This window comes from Chiloscyllium plagiosum, unplaced genomic scaffold (genome assembly GCF_037043375.1).
Source record: "Chiloscyllium plagiosum isolate Xiang-an unplaced genomic scaffold, Cpla_swu_hap1 HiC_scaffold_8, whole genome shotgun sequence".
NCBI lineage: Eukaryota > Metazoa > Chordata > Chondrichthyes > Orectolobiformes > Hemiscylliidae > Chiloscyllium > Chiloscyllium plagiosum.
The window spans coordinates 100,008,278-100,027,876 of NW_028270146.1; the positions used below are offsets into that span (position 1 = coordinate 100,008,278).

The following is a 19,599-nucleotide window of genomic DNA, read 5'->3' on the forward strand; positions in this document are numbered from 1 at the left end:
AAGCACAGCAGGTCAGGCAGCATCCGAGGAGCAGGAGAATTGACATTTCAGGTGTAAGCCCTTCATCGGGAATGAGGCTTATGCCCGAAACATTGATTTTCCTGCTCCTCAGGCGCTGCCTGACCTACTGTGCCTTTCCAGCATCACACTCTCAGATCTGCAGTGCTCACTTTCTCCCATCTACCTACAGCCGGCCTGCATTCATTCTGGAGATGGGCATCTTGAGGTGCAGATCTTTATAATCTTAACAATGGATTGGGCCCCTATGGCCCTCCTGTTCAGGGTTGTTTAGGGCACAGCCCCATCTCCTGTATCCCTACTGTGCCACATCTCCAACCACACTCACCTCCTGAGAATTCATGAGCTTTTCCATTTGGCTGATGTCCCTGTAGAAGATCTGCTGCAGTAACATCCTCTCCAGCCAGCTCCTCTTCAACTCCCACTGACGATACAAGCCTGACTTCTCATCCTGCAGAGAAGTGACCTTATCTCGAACCTGAAAAACAGAGAATTCACATCAGAGCAGTGGACAGCGTTACCGGATACAGCCAGGGAGGATGGAGGGGGAAGAGAACAGAGTGGGGGAGAGGGAGAGAGAGGGGCAGAGAGGGACAGACAGGGGTGAAGGACATACAGGGAGAGAGGGATGGAGCAGCAAGAGACAGAGGGGGAGGGAGATGTAAGAGAAGGGGAAGGGATGTGAGAGAGAGGCGGAGGGGGATGTGAGGGGGGAGGTATGAGAGAGAGAGGGAGGGGATGTGAGAGAGAAGGGGAGGGAGGTGAGAGAGAAAGGGGATGTGAGAGAGAAGGGGAGGGAGGTGAGAGAGAGAGGGAGGGGATGTGAGAGAGAGGGAGGGGGATGTGACAGAGAGGGGAGGGGGATGTGAGAGAGAAGGGGAGGGAGGTGAGAGAGAGAGGGAGGGGATGTGAGGGAGAGGGGGAGGGGGATGTGACAGAGAGGGGAGGGGGATGTGAGAGAGAAGGGGAGGGAGGTGTGAAAGACAGAGGGAGGGATGTGAGAGAGAGAGGGAGGGGGATGTGAGAGAGAGGGGGAGGGGAATGTGACAGAGAGGGGAGGGGGATGTGAGAGAGAAGGGGAGGGAGGTGTGAGAGAGAGGCGGAGGGGATGTGAGAGAGGGGGATGTCAGAGAGATGGGGAGAATGGGATGTGAGAGAGAAGGGGAGGGGGATGTGAGTAAGAGAAGGAGGGCGTTATGAGAGAGAGGGAGAGGGGGAGGGGATGTGAGAGGCAGAGGGAGGGATGTGAGAGAGAGGGAGGGGGGATGTGAGAGAGAAGGGGAGGGGGATGTGAGTGAGAGGGAGAGGGGGATGTGAGAGGGGGAGGGGAATGTGACAGAGAGGGGAAGGGAATATGAGAGAGAAGGGGAGGGAGGTGTGAAAGACAGAGGGAGGGATGTGAGAGAGAGAGGGAGGGGGATGTGAGAGAGAGGGGGAGGGGAATGTGACAGAGAGGGGAGGGGGATGTGAGAGAGAAGGGGAGGGAGGTGTGAGAGAGAGGGAGGGGATGTGAGAGAGGGGGATGTCAGAGAGATGGGGAGAAGGGGATGTGAGAGAGAAGGGGAGGGGGATGTGAGTAAGAGAAGGAGGGCGTTATGAGAGAGAGGGGGAGGGGATGTGAGAGGCAGAGGGAGGGATGTGAAAGAGAGGGAGGGGGGATGTGAGAGAGAAGGGGAGGGGGATGTGAGTGAGAGGGAGAGGAGGATGTGAGAGGGGGAGGGGAATGTGACAGAGAGGGGAGGGGGATGTGAGAGAGAAGGGGAGGGAGGTGTGAGAGAGAGGGAGGGGATGTGAGAGAGGGGGATGTCAGAGAGATGGGGAGAAGGGGATGTGAGAGAGAAGGGGAGGGGGATGTGAGTAAGAGAAGGAGGGCGTTATGAGAGAGAGGGGGAGTGGGAGGTGGATGTAAGAGGCAGAGGGAGGGATGTGAGAGAGAGGGAGGGGGGATGTGAGAGAGAAGGGGAGGGGGATGTGAGTGAGAGGGAGAGGGGGATGTGAGAGAGAGGGGAGAGGGATGTGAGAGAGAGGGAGAGGGGGAGGGGGATGTGACAGAAAGGGGAGGGAGGTGTGAGAGAGAGGGAGGGAGGTGTGAGAGAGGGGGAGAGATGTGAGAGAGAGGGGGAGGGCCATGTAACAGAGAGAGAGGGCGAGGGGAATGTGAGAGAGTGGGGGAGGAGGATGTGAGAGAGTGGGGGGGTGAATGTGAGAGAGTGGGGGAGGGGAATGTGAGAGAGTGGGGGAGAGGAATGTGAGAGAGAGAGGGGGAGGGATGTGAGAGAGAGAGGGGGAGGGACGTGAGTAAGAGAGGGAGGGGGTTGTGAGAGAGAGGGAGGGATGTGAGAGACAGAGGGAGAGATGTGTGAGAGAGAGAGGGGGGATGTGAAAGAGAAGGGGAGAGGGATGTGAGAGAGAGGTGGAGGTGGATATGAGAGAGAAGGGGAGGGGGATGTGAGTGACAGAGGGACGGGAATGAGAGAGGGGGAGGGTGATGGGGGGAAGAGGAATGTGAGAGAGAAGGGAATGCGAGAAGAGGGGGAGGGGGATGCGAGAGATGGAGGGGGTTGGAATGCAAGTGGTTGCAAAAATGGTGAGGGAAGATGGTGAGGAAGAGGTGAGGGCAGGGTGGAAAGATAAAGAGGGATGAACAGATGGAGAGAGGAGAAAGCAGAAAGAAATCAAGGGGAAGAGTGAGAAAATAAGGGAGAGAAGTGAAAGAAAACGAGTAAGGTACAAAGCAGGAAGCGAAGATGGGCAGCTAGGGCTCACGTCTTGTGATGGGTAGGATTCGTGCAGGATCTCCTGACCCAGGGCCATGACTTGCTCAAAGGTCTCTTCCCTGGCATCGATTTCCGCTCGGAGCTGCTGATGCTGGGTCAGCTTCAAATCCGTCATGAAACTGTCACGTGTTGCTTCCTCCACTTTCATTTCCCTCAGCAGCTCAGCCGACCAGGAGAAGTAATCCCGGGCCTAGGGGACGCAGAGTTCAGAATATGTAGAGGTCAGAGTGGAGGGTTGGGGTGGAGGTGGGGGCAACGTATAGAGTGATGCTAGCCTGGAGCTTCTATCATTGCCAAAATCTTTTTTCGTGCAAAACCTCATGTCCCAGTGGACCAAGAGCATATCATTTTGAACGCAACAAAGTTTGCTGTGTAATCTGTATTGACAGTAAAATGCAGCAAACATTCCCGTCTGCACTTACCTCTGGCCTGAAATGGTGCTGGGTATTCAGGTTACACAGACACTGAGTATCTATGAAGAAACTTGAGGGATTGCACTCAAGGAGTTCTTAATTATGTTAGACTTCCTAAAGGCCTTTGATAAGGTGCCTCACGGGAGGCTGCTGAGTAAGATGAGGACCCATGGAGTTTGAGGTGAGCTACTAGCATGGATTGAGGATTGGCTGTCTGACAGAAGGCAGAATGTTGGGATAAAAGGTTCTTTTTTGGAATGGCAGCTGGTGACAAGTGGTGTGTCCTGCAGGGTTCAGTGTTGGATTCGCAGCTGTTCACTTTATATATTAATGACCTGGATGAAGGGACTGGGGCATCCTTGCGAAGTTCGCCAATGATAACGAAGTTAGGCAGACAGGCAGGTAGTACTGAGGAGGTGGGGAGGCTGCAGAAAGATTTAGATAGTTTAGGAGAGTGGTCCAGGAAATGGCTGATGAAGTTCAATGTGAGGTCTTGCACTTTGGAAAAGAGTACAGGCATGGACTATTTCCTAAACGGTGACAAAATTCATAAAGCCAAAGTACAAAGGGATCTGGGAGCGCTAATCCAGGATTCTCTAAAGGTTGACTTGCAGGGGGAGTCCATGATTAAGAAAGCAAACGTAATGTTGTTATTTATCTCAAGAGGGTTAGAATATAAAAGCAGCAATGTGCTTCTGTAAAGCTCTAATTAGGCCCCATTTAGAATACTGTTCAATTTTGGGCCCCACACTTCAGGAAGAACATACTGGTACTGAAGCATGTTCAGTGGAGATTCACACAAATAATCCCTGGAATGGTAGGCCTAACATACGATGAACGGCTGAGGATCCTGTAATTGTATTCATTAGAGTTTAGAAGGTTTAGAGGAGATCTAATCAAAACTTACAAGACAATGCATGGCTTAGAAAAGGTGGACACTGGGAAGTTGTTTCTATTAGGTGGGGGGGGAATAGGACCAGTGGGCACAACCTTAGAATTAGAGGGGGTCAATATAGAACGGAAATGAGGAGACATTTCTTCAGCCAAAGAGTGGTGGGCCTGTGGAATACATTGCCACGGAGCGTAGTGGAGGCTGGGACGTTAAATCTCTTCAAGGCAGAGATTGATAAATTCTTTATCTTGCAAGGAATTAAGGGCTACGATGAGAGTGCGGGTAAGTGGAGTTGAAATGCCCATCAGCCATGATTAAATGGTGGAGTGGATTCGATGGCTGAGTGGCCTTACTTCCACTCCTATGTCTTATGGTCTCATTACAAACCTGGAATCCAAAAGAACCCAGAGGCAGCCACACCTGGTGTGAAATATGATTGGAACAGCTCAGAATGAAGCCATTCCAGCCCTCATGGCTGTGCTACCTCTTAGAAAGAGCTAGTCATTGTACCTGCCTCTCTCCCCCACTGCATCCCCAAGGCTCTCAAACCTCATCTCCTTCACAGGTACCTCCAATCTCTTCAGAAAATCAGAACCGAATCCACTTTCTCCAGTGTTTCAGTGCATTCCAGAATTCCACAATGGATGGGTTAAAAACAAATCTCATCTCCCTTCTGGTTCCTCTCCTAATTGTCTTGAACTTGTTTTTATTTGGTTAGGGATTCTTCTTATTTACTCTACAAAAATGCTTTGTAACTGTCTTAAATCCCTATTAAATCTCTCTGCTCCGTGGTCAGCAATCCTAGCTCCTTTTGAAGGTTTACTAGCCACATACCTGGACTAGGAGAAAGTGAGGAGTGCAGATGCTGGAGATCAGAGTTGCAAAGCACAGCAGCTCAGGCAACATCTGAGGAACAGGAGAACCAATGTTTCAGGTATAAGCCCTTCATCAGGAATGGGAGGGTTCTCTTTATCAGGAATGATGGGATAGGCTGGGCCTGTATCCTCTGGAGTTTAGAAAAATGAGTGTGACTTGATTGAGAGACACAAGATCCTGAGGGGACTTGGCAAGATCCTGAGGGGATGTGGAGGAGATATCTCCTTTTGTGGGAGAATCTAGAATTAGGGAAGAGTGGGGCCTATTAGAGACCAAAGGGGCAATCTGTGCGTGGAGCCACAGGATGTGGCTGAGGTCGTAAATGAATATTTCTCATCTATATTCACAATATTCCTGATTGCTGGGGCCCTGTGGAGATATTTAATACTTCACTGGCCACAAGTGAAGTGCCAGATGACTGGAGGATAGCTAATATGAAAGAAAAGTTCAGGAAGGGCATCAGGGATGGGCCATTATAGACCCGTTAGGCTGGTGTCGCTGGTGTGGAAATTATTGGGAAAAAAACCACTGAGGCATGGAATGCTTGGAAAAGCAGGGATTGATCAGGGATAGTCAGCACAGCTTTGTTAGCCAGAGATCCTGTCTGAATAACAACTGAATTTTTTTGAGATCCTTCAGATTCCTGAAGGTGCCAGTCCAGATAGATAGCGTGGTAAAGAAGGCAGTTAGGATGCTTGCCTTCATTAGCTGGGATATAGAATATAAAAGCAGGGAAGGTTTATGAGACTTTGGATAGTCCCTCCTCAAATAGTGGTGGGAAGCAGTGTCTTTGGATATTTTTAACATTCAAGGCAATGAAAGGTTATTGGGAGTAGGTGGGAACATAGAGTAATGAGACAACAGAGCAGGTTTGAAGGGCTGAATGGCCTTCTCCTCCTCATTTGTATACTCTCTGATTTCCCCTTTTATTAGGACCTTTTTACAGCAAACTATGAATATTTTGCTCTAATGCAGAAAATGTGTACTTCTAATAGGTTAAGAACAGGGCTGTTGCAATAGACCATGTGACCACGAGACTGCTCTGCCATTCAATGAGATTATGGCCAATCTGACAATCCTAACCTCCATTTTCCTGCCTTTTTTCCCTGTCTATCTTAGCCTTGAATATACTAACAGCCCAGCCTGAATAGTGAAACATTGATTTTTGTTTTCACTCTTGTGATCAGGTGTCACTGATCAAGGCTGGCATTGATTGATCACTCTAAGGTGCCCCTGAGAAGATGGTGTGAGCCAAGCTCTTTGTAGTGAAAGAGAACCCACAATACCAAAGCGTATGAGCAGCAATGAATTATATTTAGGCACAGAGTCAAAGAGTCATACAGGATGGAAACAGACCCTTTGGTCCAACCAGTCAATGCTCAACATAATCCCAAACTAAACCGTAGGCCCATATCCCTCCAAACATTTCCCATTCATGTCTTTTAAAGATTGTAATTGTACCCGCATCCACCATTTCCTCAGGAAGTTCACTCCATGCGGGAAACACCCTCTGTGTAAAAAAAATGTCTCTTATGTCTTTTTTAAATTGCTCTCCTCTCAGCTTAAATAGTGTCCCCTAGTCTTGAAATTCCCCATCTTAGGGAAAAGACAGCTACCATCAACTCTATCTATACCTCTCGTTGTTTTGTAAACTTCTATCAGGTCACCTGGCAACCTCCTACGCTCCAGTGAAAATATCCCAGCCTATCTAACCTTTCTTTATAACTCAAACCTACCATACCTGGCAACATCCTGGTAAATCTCTTCTGAACCCTCTCCAGTTTGATACTATCCTTCTTATAACTAGGCGATCAGAACTGGACAGAGTATTCCAGAGGAGGCCTCACCAATGTCCTCTATAACCTTAATATAATATCCCAATTCCTAAACTCAAATGTTTGGACACCCATAACTACACATCAAAACAGGCAAGCAATTGGGGAGTTAATGTTCTGGCACACCCCGAGGGTGTGATCGTAAATAAATGGGAGTTTTTCTTTATTTTATACCATAAGGCATTTCATGTTGAATGCTGTCTGTCTGTACCCACCTGTGCCAGGAACCTCTGGATTTTACAGGCATGTTCCAGGTCTTCTCTCCGCTGGTCCACTTTAGCTCTCAGCATCTCCCAGTTTTCCACAACAGCCTGTTGTTTCTCCTGTAGGGCCGCACTCTGCTGTGTAGTGCACTGGTGCAGGACCTCATCAGCTGCATCCACCAACGCCTGCAGCTGCAATGACAGGAAGACCCGCTGTGAGGACTGCCGTGCCAGTGGATCATAAACCTGGACGGACACACTGAGCTTTTTATGGCAATGTGTTCCTTGTTAAATTTTAACAAAACAGACATATAGCCAAAAGACGGCAGCGAGTGTAAATTCAGCGAGTGATTGGCAAAGCCCTGAGCGAAGCCATAAACGTCACACCTGAAAGGTTGTCAAGGGAACTTCAAACAGCAACACTTCAAAGGTAGGGATGCAATTCAAAAGATGTTAGACTGATCTTCTGTAGATATTTTCTCTCTGGTAAAGCTATCTCCTATCAATTCCGTTTGGTTTAGTCTTCCATACAAAAGGGTTAAACGTCAGCCACAATCTCCGGCTTGAGTGTGTCAGTGGCTGATGTGCTAGTGTTGACTGGTATCTTGGGAAAGTTACGTTTGACACCCCTGCACTGCAGATAAAGAAAGACTATCGCTTGTGCTGAGTGCTAGAAGCTAGAAAGGCAGTGAAGTCACTGCAAAAAGGAAACTGAACGAAAATAGTTATCTAACTTATATAGCCAAGAATCTCAAAATCAATCACTTCAACATCAGCGTTATCAGTACTACCAAATTAACACTTGTAATGTTGTGTGGTCTGTTTGTGGTACCCAAATTGGGATTTGTATGTCTTTTTAACTGTTATTTTAAAAAAATCTTTACAATTTCATATTTCTGATCCGTGCGTGTGTATGTGCCTTGTGTTTTATGATCTTTTCCTATTTTCAGAAGCTAGTAAACCCTTTCTCAAGAAAGTCTGTTTAAGTTGGCTCCTTTTCAAACAAAAATATATTGAGTTTAGGAAAAGGTACCTGCAAGAGAAGGGAATTTTATTTTAAAATTAACCTTGTTTTGATAAATCTGAATGAGAGGTTGAATTAAGAAGGGGAACCGATTTATCCTTGTATAATAAAACAAAGAATTGCTGATGGTGGAGATTTAAAATAAATGAAACAGAAAGTGTTGGAGAAACTAAGCAGGTCTGGCAGCATCTATGGAGACAGAAACAGAGTTAACGTTTCAAGCCCAGTGACCCTTCGTCAGGACTGAAAACAGCTAAGAAATGGTAGTATTAATGCTGAAAATGGATTGGCTGTGCTGAGTGCAGCCACAGAAGACAGGACCTGTTGGTATGGGGGTGGATGACGAACATGAAGGAAGGTTCTGTGCTCTGAAGTTGTTAAATTGAAGGCTGGTAAGTGTCCAGGCAGAAGATGATGGTATTAATCCTCCAGCTTGCCTGGAGCACTGCAGCAGACCTGAGACAGAAATGCTGGTCCAGGGACAACCACTAGGGGAAATTCTACCCAGAATCATAACAAGTCAGGCCCTCACCCATATAGCAATCATAACATGTTGCAAGCAATGCCTTCTCTAAGCTTTGTGGACTCAAAACTCCTCAGACTAACCAACTCATAGCACTTCACCTAGTCTCCATTGCTGAACACAGATGGAGACTGACGCTGTTTGAGTGTTAGGAACTTTTCACGTGGGTCACAGAAACTCACGTCCTTAAAAGCCTGCAGAGATTGGGATGGGGGCTTAGGGGGTGCAATTTGAGCTTTCCAGGTAAATCTAATGACTGTGTACAAAGTGAACTGAAAAACGTGTGGGGTTCAAGCAGTTCAAGCACAACTGTACAGAATATTTTGTACAGAAACTCTGCAGCATAGAGAGAATGAGACAGGGAGAATGACAGTGAATTGTACAGTATATTGCACTGCTAGAGAGAGAAAGAGAGGGTAAGAGACAGTATATTTAGCAGGAATACTACTGCAGAATGAGAGTACATTCTATAGGAGCATTACTGCAGAGAGAGAGAGAGGGGACGATATTGATCAGGAACACTATTTAAGAAAGAGTAAGTGAAAGAGTGTATTGCACAGAATATTCTACAAGAGCATTACTGCAGAGGATTGCAAGTGTTGGATTTGTTGGGAAATGATGAATGAGCTGGGACCTGTAATTTTTGTTGGCTGAAATTTAAATGGTGCACAGATCAACAAAAACTCAAATTATGACCTGAAAAATCACACTGCTCTCCCTTGCCCTTTGATATAATGATGGGACATTGAATCACAAATCTGTGGTCTAACCTGCTGTTCGGCCCCAGACAGCTCATGTTCCAGGGCCTCATGTCTCCGCAGTTGTGCCTGAACACCCCGCAGGTCCTTTGCAATTTCATCAGGAAAACTTTTCAGTTTCTCCTAAAGTGGTGGAAGCAAATGGCAAATGTAAAGAGACAGATTTCACAACAGACAAATCGCTTCACCTCAACACTGTCCCCAAACACGCACAAGACAGGGACTTCACCAGGTTAGATACAGTGTAAAGCTTCCACTATACTATCCCCAAACACGCCCAGGGCAGGGACAGCATGGGTGAGGTACAGATAAAGCTTCCTTTACACTGTTCCCATCAAACATGCCCAGGATGGGGACAGCACGGGGTTAGAGAGAGTTTTCCTTTTATTCATTGGGATGAGGATGTCACTGACTTGGTCAGCATTTATCGCCCATCCCAGGGGGCAGTTAAGAGTCAACTACATTGCTGTGGGTCTGGAGTCACATGTAGGCCAAACCAGGTAAGGATGGCAGTTTCCTTCCCTGAAGGACATTAGTGAACCAGATGGGTAGTCCCAACAGTCAACCATGGTTTCACAGACTCTTAATTCCAGATTTTTATTGAATACTAATTCCACCATCTGCTGTGGTGGGATTCAAACCTGGGTCCCCAGAACATTACCTGGATCTCTGGATTAACATTCCAGTGATAATATCACAGGGCTGTCCTCTCGAGTAAAGCTGTCTCTACACTATCCCCATCAAACTCACCCAGGACAGGGATAGTACAAGGTGAGATACAGAGTTTAACTGTTCTATATTCCATCCTGTGGTTTTGTTGAATGATAAGCACGACACAACAACAATAGCAGCTGCTGGAACAAAAGTAATTCCAACTTGCATGCACTGAAACTGTGATCAAGATATCAGAGAACATGTGGCAGCATTCCAGCACACAGAGATACAGAGACTGGATGGGAATGAAACGTAGTTGCAGTGATCGTAATGAGGACAAGCAAGTGGACCTCGGAATATAAATTCCGATTGGGCTATTAATCTCGTAAAGGTCACCGCTCAGCCTCTGACCCTCCAAGAAAAAACAGGCCCAGCCTATTCAGCCTCTCCCTGTAGCTCAAATCCACCAACCCTGGCAACATCCTTGTAAATCTTTTCTGAACCCTTTCAAGTTTCACAACATCAGAACTGCACCGAATATTCCAAAAGTGGCCTAACCAATATCCTGTACAGCCACAACATGACCTCCCAAATCCTGTACTCAACACTGTGACCAATAATAGAAAGCATACCAAACGCCACCTTCACTATCCTATCTACCTGCGACTCCACTTTCAAGGAGCTATGAACCTGTACTCCAAGGTCTCTTTGTTCAGCAACACTACCTTGGACCTTTCCATGAAGTGTATAAGTCCTGCTCTGATTTACTTTTCCAAAATGCAGCACTGCACATTTACCTAAATTAAAGTTCATCTGCCACTGCTCAGCCGACTGAGCCAGAAGGGAATGCATAATTTGAAACACAGATGGATCACCCATGGCTTGAAGGGCCGAATAGGCTCCTTCACTTGCTAATTTGTGTATCTGTAAGTTGCTATTATTATCATGTTATATTTCCCTGTATGAGAGCAGAAAGCACAAACCTGGATATGGGTCAAAGCATCACAGAGGTCCTGGCTGCATTTGTGAACTGCTTCTGCATCACTGAGCCTCTTTCCCCGGGTGCGAACTCGTTCCTGCAAACTGCTCCATAAATCCCTGCAACAACCGGTCAGACAATTACAATTACAGAGCAATGATAGCAACAGGAATAGATATTCCGTCTAGTGGGACCATTCATGCAGCAAAAAGCCTGTTGGTGTAACCAGAAAATTGAAACCAGGAAGTATAACGTAAGAGTTCAAACTATAGATTGGTTAAAAACCCTGTGTTCGAATCCACGCTCACTCGGACACACCGCCCTGCGATCCCTCACTTACTGAGACACACTGCCCTGTGATCCCTCACTCACTGAGACACACCGCCCTGTGATCCCTCACTCACTGAGACACACCGCCCTGTGATCTCTCACTCACTCAGACACACCACCCTGTGATCCCTCACTCAGAGACACACCGCCCTGTGATCCCTCACTCACTGAGACACACCGCCCTGTGATCTCTCACTCACTCAGACACACCGCCCTGTGATCCCTCACTCACTGAGACACACCGCCCTGTGATCTCTCACTCACTCAGACACACCCGCCCTGTGATCTCTCACTCACTCAGACACACCACCCTGTGATCCCTCACTCAGAGACACACCACCCTATGATCTCTCACTCACTTAGACACACCGCCCTGCGATCCCTCACTCACTGAGACATACCACCCTGCGATCCCTCACTCACTCAGACACACCGCCTGTGATCCCTCACTCACTGAGACACACCGCCCTGTGATCTCTCACTCACTCAGACACACCGCCCTGTGATCTCTCACTCACTCAGACACACTGTCCTGCGATCCCTCACTCACTCAGACACACCGCCATGCGATCCGTCACTCACTGAGACACACCACCCTGCGATCCCTCACTCACTCAGACACACCGCCATGTGATCCCTCACTCACTCAGACACACCGCCCTGTGATCCCTCACTCACTGAGACACACCGCCCTATGATCCCTCACTCACTGAGACACACCGCAATGCGATCCGTCACTCACTGAGACACACCACCCTGTGATCCCTCACTCACTGAGACACACCGCCCTGTGATCCCTCACTCACTGAGACACAGCGCCCTGTGATCCCTCACTCACTCAGACACACCGGCCTGTGATCCCTCACTCACTGAGACACACCACCCTGCGATCCCTCACTCACTCAGACACACCGCCCTGTGATCCCTCACTCACTCAGACACACTGCCCTGTGATCCCTCACTCACTGAGACACACCGCCCTGTGATCCCTCACTCACTGAGACACACCGCCCTGTGATACCTCACTCACTCAGACACACCGCCCTGTGATACCTCACTCACTCAGACACACCGCCCTGTGATCCCTCACTCACTGAGACACACCACCCTGCGATCCCTCACTCACTCAGACACACCGCCCTGTGATCCCTCACTCACTCAGACACACTGCCCTGTGATCCCTCACTCACTGAGACACACCGCCCTGTGATCCCTCACTCACTGAGACACACCGCCCTGTGATACCTCACTCACTCAGACACACCGCCCTGTGATCCCTCACTCACTGAGACACATCGCCCTGTGATCCCTCACTCACTGAGACACACTGCCCTGTGGTCTCTCACTTCCTCAGACCACTACCATCTGATCCCCTCACTCACTCACGCAGACTCGCTGTGGTCTGTCCCCTCACTCAGATATGCCTCCTTGTGATCCCCTCAGTCCCTCTCAAATTTTGCATTTTTTGAACTCCTCAGCCACAGATGTATCCCTGATAAATGAAGTGGATGGTGAGTGTATTCTGCATCTTTGATGTAGTGTAACATGATGACAGTACCTTAATGCATCCTTCCTGAGTGTGATTTCCTGGGACTGAGGATGTTGATTTTCCAGCAGCTTGCTCACCAAAGTCTGAACCCCCTGGATCCTCTCTTCACCGGCCTCCACCTGGTGCAGGAAGACTTCATACAGTGCCCTCAAGTGCTGAGGATGCAAGAACACAAGTTACAACCTGCTGACAGAGTAGCAGCACTTATGCCCTGCTTACAGTATAATATACCAACACTGACCCCCCCCCGGCAGTAAAACATCACTAACACCCACACTTTCACACTACTGACAGTACTGCAGTGATTGTAACACGGTCAGCCAGAAAGACCTCATAGAATATGAGTTCTCAATGGGGCAGTTAACCTGATCCAATCAGGGAACCCTGTCTGACAGAAATAAACAGGAGTGTTAGAGGTTGTGTTCACTCTGACGCCAGCTCTGAGGGAGCTGGATCAGTATCAAGGGCCCTCCACATGTAAATAAAGGATGACTTTGTGACAGGATACCAGCCTCTATGGACTTATTTCTATGGCAACAAGGGAAAAGCAAGCTCCTGAAGAAATTCACTTGTAACAGTCTTTGAGTTGGGGTTTGCATTTCTGGTATCGTGCCATTATTTGGGCAGCTTGACTAGTTTGTTCATGCCGTCTAAGACTGGGTCCAGTATGTGGAAAGAAGGTGTTGTTTTAACTGGGCAAATGTCATTGGGCAGATGAAAAGTAACAAGTAATTCTCCTGCAAATGTTTGGACCCGCACCTTTTTCCATTATTAGGAGCCTAACCTTCCCTGAGGTGCCAGCTTCTAAAATCTTTCAAGAATTGGCGGATTTAGTGAAGGAATATTATGACCCCAAGCCTCCTCTAATTCTGGGATGCTATCAGTTTGACTTGGCAGTTTGAGAACCAGTGGAATCCACATCGGAATTTTTGACAACACTAAGACAACTGGCGGTGACGTGTGATTTTGGTTTAATCCTTAATGAGATACTGAGAGACTGTTAGGTATGTGGGATTAATGATGTAACCCATGCAAAAGCACCTACTAGCTGAAGCCCAACTGGATTTCACACAGGCACCGCAATTGGCTTTGTCATTGGAAAATGTAGCAAGTGGAGCATCTGAGTTGCAGGGTATTCCAAAGGAAGTAGTCACCCTGGCCAGTCAAACTGAGCCTGGGGAACACCACTTCAGTGAAGGCAATTGCACAGACTCACAGGGTTCATATCCCGAACAGAGGGACTCTGGTCAGCCCACAGCAAAACTCCAAAACAAAGCCACGTCTCGGCCAAACGGTTAAAAGTTTCTTCAGGATCTAGGCAGGCAAACCATTGTAGTTGCTGCCGGTATGCACATTCAAGACAGCAAAGGAGTCCCACTAGATCGAAAGGGAGTAAGAGAACTCATCGACTGGCATCCAGGAGATTGCACATCTCCGACAGTCCACCTACATCTGGTTTGGAACAGTTACATTGCTTAGCAAAATCCAAACGAGAACCAATCAACATAAACGCCTGGTTAAATGGTCACTCACTTCCAATTGAGATTGGTTGATCGAGGAACTAATCTTTAACTAAATCCACTCTGAACTCCAACCCTTAAGTTCGCTCAAGACCTCTGCAGCCTGAGAACCTACACCAGAGAACCTTTTACAGATTAACGGTACAACTTCTGGTCTCCTATGAGAAGCAGCTGGTTCAATTATCCCTGATTGTAGTAAAAGGCCCAGGCCATAGCTTGATGGGGGCAATGTTGGGTGAGAAAGATTCACCGAGAACAGCTACTTGTGTAAAGCCCCAATTACACACCTGGAATCTTTTCAGGCTCCTAACAAAGGAGCTAAAGCAACCTTGCATGTTGACCAGGAAGCAATTCTATGATTCTGCAGGACCTGCCCAGTGCTATTTGCCTTACCAGCAAAAGTACAGGCAGAAATCAGGAGGCTGGAAAGTAAAGGAGTCATCAAACCAGTGTAGTCTGTGGAATGTGCAGCACCGGTTGTGCGGTTGCAAAGCTCAACAAGCCAGTTTGCTTTTGTGGGGATTTTAAACAAATGGTGAACTGCTATTTGCAGCTGGATAAATACCCAATCCCTCGCAAAACTGGCAGGGGGCTTATCCTTTACAAAACTGAACATGAGCCATGTGTACTTGCAATTGCAGTTGGATGAAGATTCTCAAAAGTATGTGTGTGTGTCTGTGTGTGGTTGAATGTGGTGCATTTGTGTGTGCGTGCGTTTGTGTGTCCGTGCATGTGTCTCCGTACAGTGACCATCCCTGCCTCTGGACAAAGACCTTGCTCCACCAGGACTGTGTGGTAGTTGTTGTGGTACAAATACCATGTGTTAAAGGATCCCATGTACAGGCACCTACCCCCTCTCCAAATGTGGTTTGGGAAGTGGAATTCGCATGGACAACCTGAACCTTGTATTGCTATCACAGCTCAGGATCTCTGGTATTGTGTCAATGACACCACTGCCCTGAGTGAGACACAGTGGGCAGGACAAGGTTCGGCTCAAAGAACAAGGTAGCAGTTACAACATTTACCAGAAGAGTAAATCTGAAGAAGACTCCATGGAATTGGTCTCGCAATAAAAAAAAACAAAAAGTTGACCCTTTCAGTGAGCCCTTTCCACCTCCCCACACCCTATAGGATCTAAAAATACCTCAAGACCCTTCAGCTCACCCTAACCCAGAAATAGTCCAACACAGTTGGCAATTCATACACCCAAACCTAGGAACAATGGATGGGGCGAAAGAAGATTTCAGCTCCAACTTTGATCAGTTGCTGTCCTGTGTCTCAAAAGAAGATGGGCTGATTCTCCAGTGATTTCAATGCCAGAGCTGGGAGAGAGACACAAACATCTGGAAAGGTATGATTGATGAGGAAGGCAAAGGGAAGATAAAGACAATGGCGTTCCCCCAAATGAAATGTCTAGAACACACTCTAGTCATAAATACCTGATTTTGTCAGAGAGACTTCAACAACAGATATTGGTACCTGCTTGACCAGGTCATCATTAGGTTGAGGGAGCACAAGTAACAGCACACCACCCGTGCCATGACAGGAGCAGACCATTGCTGGACCAACCATTTCCTAATCCGGTCTGCCATCTCGATCAGGGTGGCCTAATAAACAGCAGCAGCATCAGAAACACTGCCTCAGGTAAATAACTAACAATGGATTCACAATCTCTGTCAACAACGACCTACACAGTCAGTGCTGCACAAACAACCCGGAGAAACTCAATGAAGAGGAACCATAGAATGTCTAAAGCGTATGGACTGTCCTTAACTCCATCATAAACCATTACTCACAGGAAACCGTGAGGTTTCTCTCCCAGGAAACATCAAGACGGGTTTGACAAAGATGACCAGGGGGCCTAGGTGTGACTAAATCACAACACAACATGTTCCTGAACTGAAAACACCAGTAAGATTTGAGGGAAAGAAAGCAGGTCCACAGACAAATGAAGGCTAAAGTCCAACAAAAAAAAAACAGTGACCTAAGGAACACATGGTGGGTGGAAAGCACGAGGAAATAAATCAACCTTCCAACAGCCATGATGTGTGTGGATTCTTCAACACAGTCAAGACCATCCATAGTCCATGTACGTAAAGACCTAACCCGCTGACAGCTGAGAACAGAATGGTATTCATCAAGGACAGAGGTGGAATGAGCACTTATTGGAAGAAATACTTTAATGGAGGGATTATGCAGTGTCCTTTTCAAATTTTGCAGATATTCATCAGCATTGTCTGCCTGCTCAAAGGCAATACACAAACCATGATCCTTGGATCCACCACACACAATGTGTGTGCAAACTGGGGTCAAGAAAGGCTGTGCCATTGCCTTAATGCTCTTCTCCACCTTCCTCGCCACAACACTCTACCTCATATCCCTTCCCACTGGAGTGGAGTTTCTCTGCAGGACCATGGGGAAACTGTCCAACCTGTATTACTTCCAGTCCAGACCCGAGACCGCACCAATCTCTAACATTGAGTTGCAATGTGTAGATGATATGTGTCAGTGCACACACTCGGAGATCAAACTCCAAGGCTACATTATCCTTTTCTGGAGGCATGTGAGAGAATGGCCTAAGGCTAAACATTCACAAGACAAAAGTGCCCTATCAGACTGCTCTCTAGATGAAATCCATTGCGAGCTACTGGACAATGTGGATTAATTCCCACACCTTGGAAGCGTCCAGCAGGGTGAGGGAAAACACGGATGATGAAATTCAACCTTTAACACCAGCTGCCCCCCCAATTGTAGCTGGATGTTGTGGATCCTGCTTAGCCACCTCAGGACCCACAAGTCCAGAGTGGAAAAAGTGATCCTCAGTCCAGGGGGCTGGCTAAGTACCCAAGATCATGACAAAAGAACTAGAAGGGGAAAGGAAGAGATACTTGTTCACACAATGAATCCTTAAAGATGTGGAAAGCATGGTTTGAGAGAGTGGAAAATTCAGAATCCCACAGGAACATACAAAAGATAAGTGCAAAAAGTCTGATGTTTGAACTGGGGCAAGTATTTGAAGAAAAGTTGGAAAGTGGATTGCAAAGCGGCACGTCTTCCAGGGGTCCAGCACAGGTGAGAAGGTCTGAATGGCTTCTATTCATGCTGCACTTCAACTGTACATAGAACATAGAACAATACAGCACAGAACAGGCCCTTCGGCCCACGATGTTGTGCCAAACATTTGTCCTAGCTTAAGCACCCATTCATGTACCTATCCAATTGCCGCTTAAAGTTCGCCAATGATTCTGACTCTACCACTCCCACAGGCAGCGCATTCCATGCCCCCACCACTCTCTGGGTAAAGAACCTACCACTGACATCTCCCCTATACCTTCCACCCTTCACCTTAAATTTATGTCCCCTTGTAACACTCTGTTGTACCCAGGGAAAAAGTTTCTAATTGTCTACTCTATCTATTCCCCTGATCATCTTATACACCTCTATCAAGTCACCCCTCATCCTTCGCCGTTCCAATGAAAAAAGGCCTAGCACGCTCAACCTATCCTCGTACGACCTATTCTCCATTCCAGGCAACATCCTGGTAAATCTTCTCTGCACCCTCTCCAAAGCTTCCACATCTTTCCTAAAGTGAGGCGACCAGAACTGCACACAGTACTCCAAATGTGGCCGAACCAAAGTCCTGTACAGCTGTAACATCACTTCACGACTCTTGAATTCAATCCCTCTGCTAATGAACGCTAATACACCATAGGCCTTCTTACAAGCTCTATCCACCTGAGTGGCAACTTTCAAAGATCTATGAACATAGACCCCAAGATCCCTCTGCTCCTCCACCTTACTAAGAACCCTACCGTTAACCCTGTATTCCGCATTCTTATTTGTCTTTCCAAAATGGACAACCTCACACTTGGCAGGGTTGAACTCCATCTGCCACTCCTCAGCGCAGCTCTGCATCATATCTAAGTCCCTTCGCAGCCGACAACAGCCCTCCTCACTATCCACAACTCCACCAATCTTCGTATCATCTGCAAATTTACTGACCCACCCTTCGACTCCCTCTTCCAAGTCATTAATAAAAATTACAAACAGCAGAGGACCCAGAACTGATCCTTGCGGAACGGTGGCACAGTGGTTAGCACTGCTGCCTCACAGCGCCAGAGACCTGGGTTCAATTCCCGCCTCAGGCGACTGACTGTGTGGAGTTTGCACGTTCTCCCCGTGTCTGCGTGGGTTTCCTCCGAGTGCTCCTGTTTCCTCCCACAGTCCAAAGATGTGCAGGTCAGGTGAATTGGCCATGCTAAATTGCCCGTAGTGTTAGGTAAGGGGTAAATATAGGGGTATGGGTGGGTTGCGCTTCCGCGGGGCGGTGTGGACTTGTTGGGCCGAAGGGCCAGTTTCCACACTGTAAGTAATCTTAGCTCTAATCTAATCCACTTGTAACTGGGCTCCAGGCTGAATATTTACCATCTACCACCACTCTCTGATTTTGACCGGTTAGCCAGTTTTCTATCCAACTGGCCAAATTTCCCTCTATCCCATGCCTCCTGACTTTCCGCATAAGCCTACCATGGGGAACCTTATCAAATGCCTTACTAAAATCCATGTATACTACATCCACTGCTCTAACCTCATCCACATGCTTGGTCACCTCCTCAAAGAATTCAATAAGACTTGTAAGGCAAGACCTACCCTTCACAAATCCGTGCTGGCTGTCCCTAATCAAGCAGTGTCTTTCCAGATACTCATAAATCCTATCCCTCAGTACCCTTTCCATTACTTTGCCTACCACTGAAGTTAAGACTAACTTGCCTGTAATTCCCAGGGTTATCCCTATTCCCTTTTTTGAACAGGGGCACAACATTTGCCACTCTCCAGTCCCCTGGTACCACCCCTGTTGACAGTGAAGACGAAAAGATCATTGGCAATGGCTCTGCAATTTCCTCTCTTGCTTCCCACATAATCCTAGGATATATCCCGTCAGGCCCGGGGGACTTGTCTATCCTCAAGTTGTTCAAAATGTCCAACACATCTTCCTTCCTAACAAGTATCTCCTCTAGCTTACCAGTCCGTTTCACACTCTCCTCTTCAACAATACGGTCCCTCTCATTTGTAAATACTGAAGAAAAGTACTCATTCAAGACTTCACTTATCTCTTCCGACTCAATACACAGTCTCCCACTACTGTCCTTGATCGGACCTACCCTCGTTCTCGTCATTCTCATGTTTCTCACATACGCATAAAATGCCTTGGGGTTATCCTTGATCCTACCCCGCCAAAGATTTTTCA

General features: G+C 47.5%; 1 protein-coding gene across 1 annotated transcript in view; it reads right to left on the reverse strand.

Annotated features, from left to right (window-relative positions):
* The window catches only part of sptbn5 (spectrin, beta, non-erythrocytic 5), a 247,248-nt gene that overhangs the window by 144,329 nt on the left and 83,320 nt on the right, over positions 1–19,599 (reverse strand). Inside the window, exons 30-35 of the mRNA XM_087990163.1 lie at positions 12,841–12,986; positions 10,957–11,071; positions 9,332–9,442; positions 7,027–7,206; positions 2,785–2,985; positions 347–496 (exon numbers count right to left, since the gene is read on the reverse strand). Coding sequence (XP_087846289.1) covers positions 347–496; positions 2,785–2,985; positions 7,027–7,206; positions 9,332–9,442; positions 10,957–11,071; positions 12,841–12,986 — 903 coding nt within the window. The remainder of the gene's footprint in view (positions 1–346; positions 497–2,784; positions 2,986–7,026; positions 7,207–9,331; positions 9,443–10,956; positions 11,072–12,840; positions 12,987–19,599) is intronic.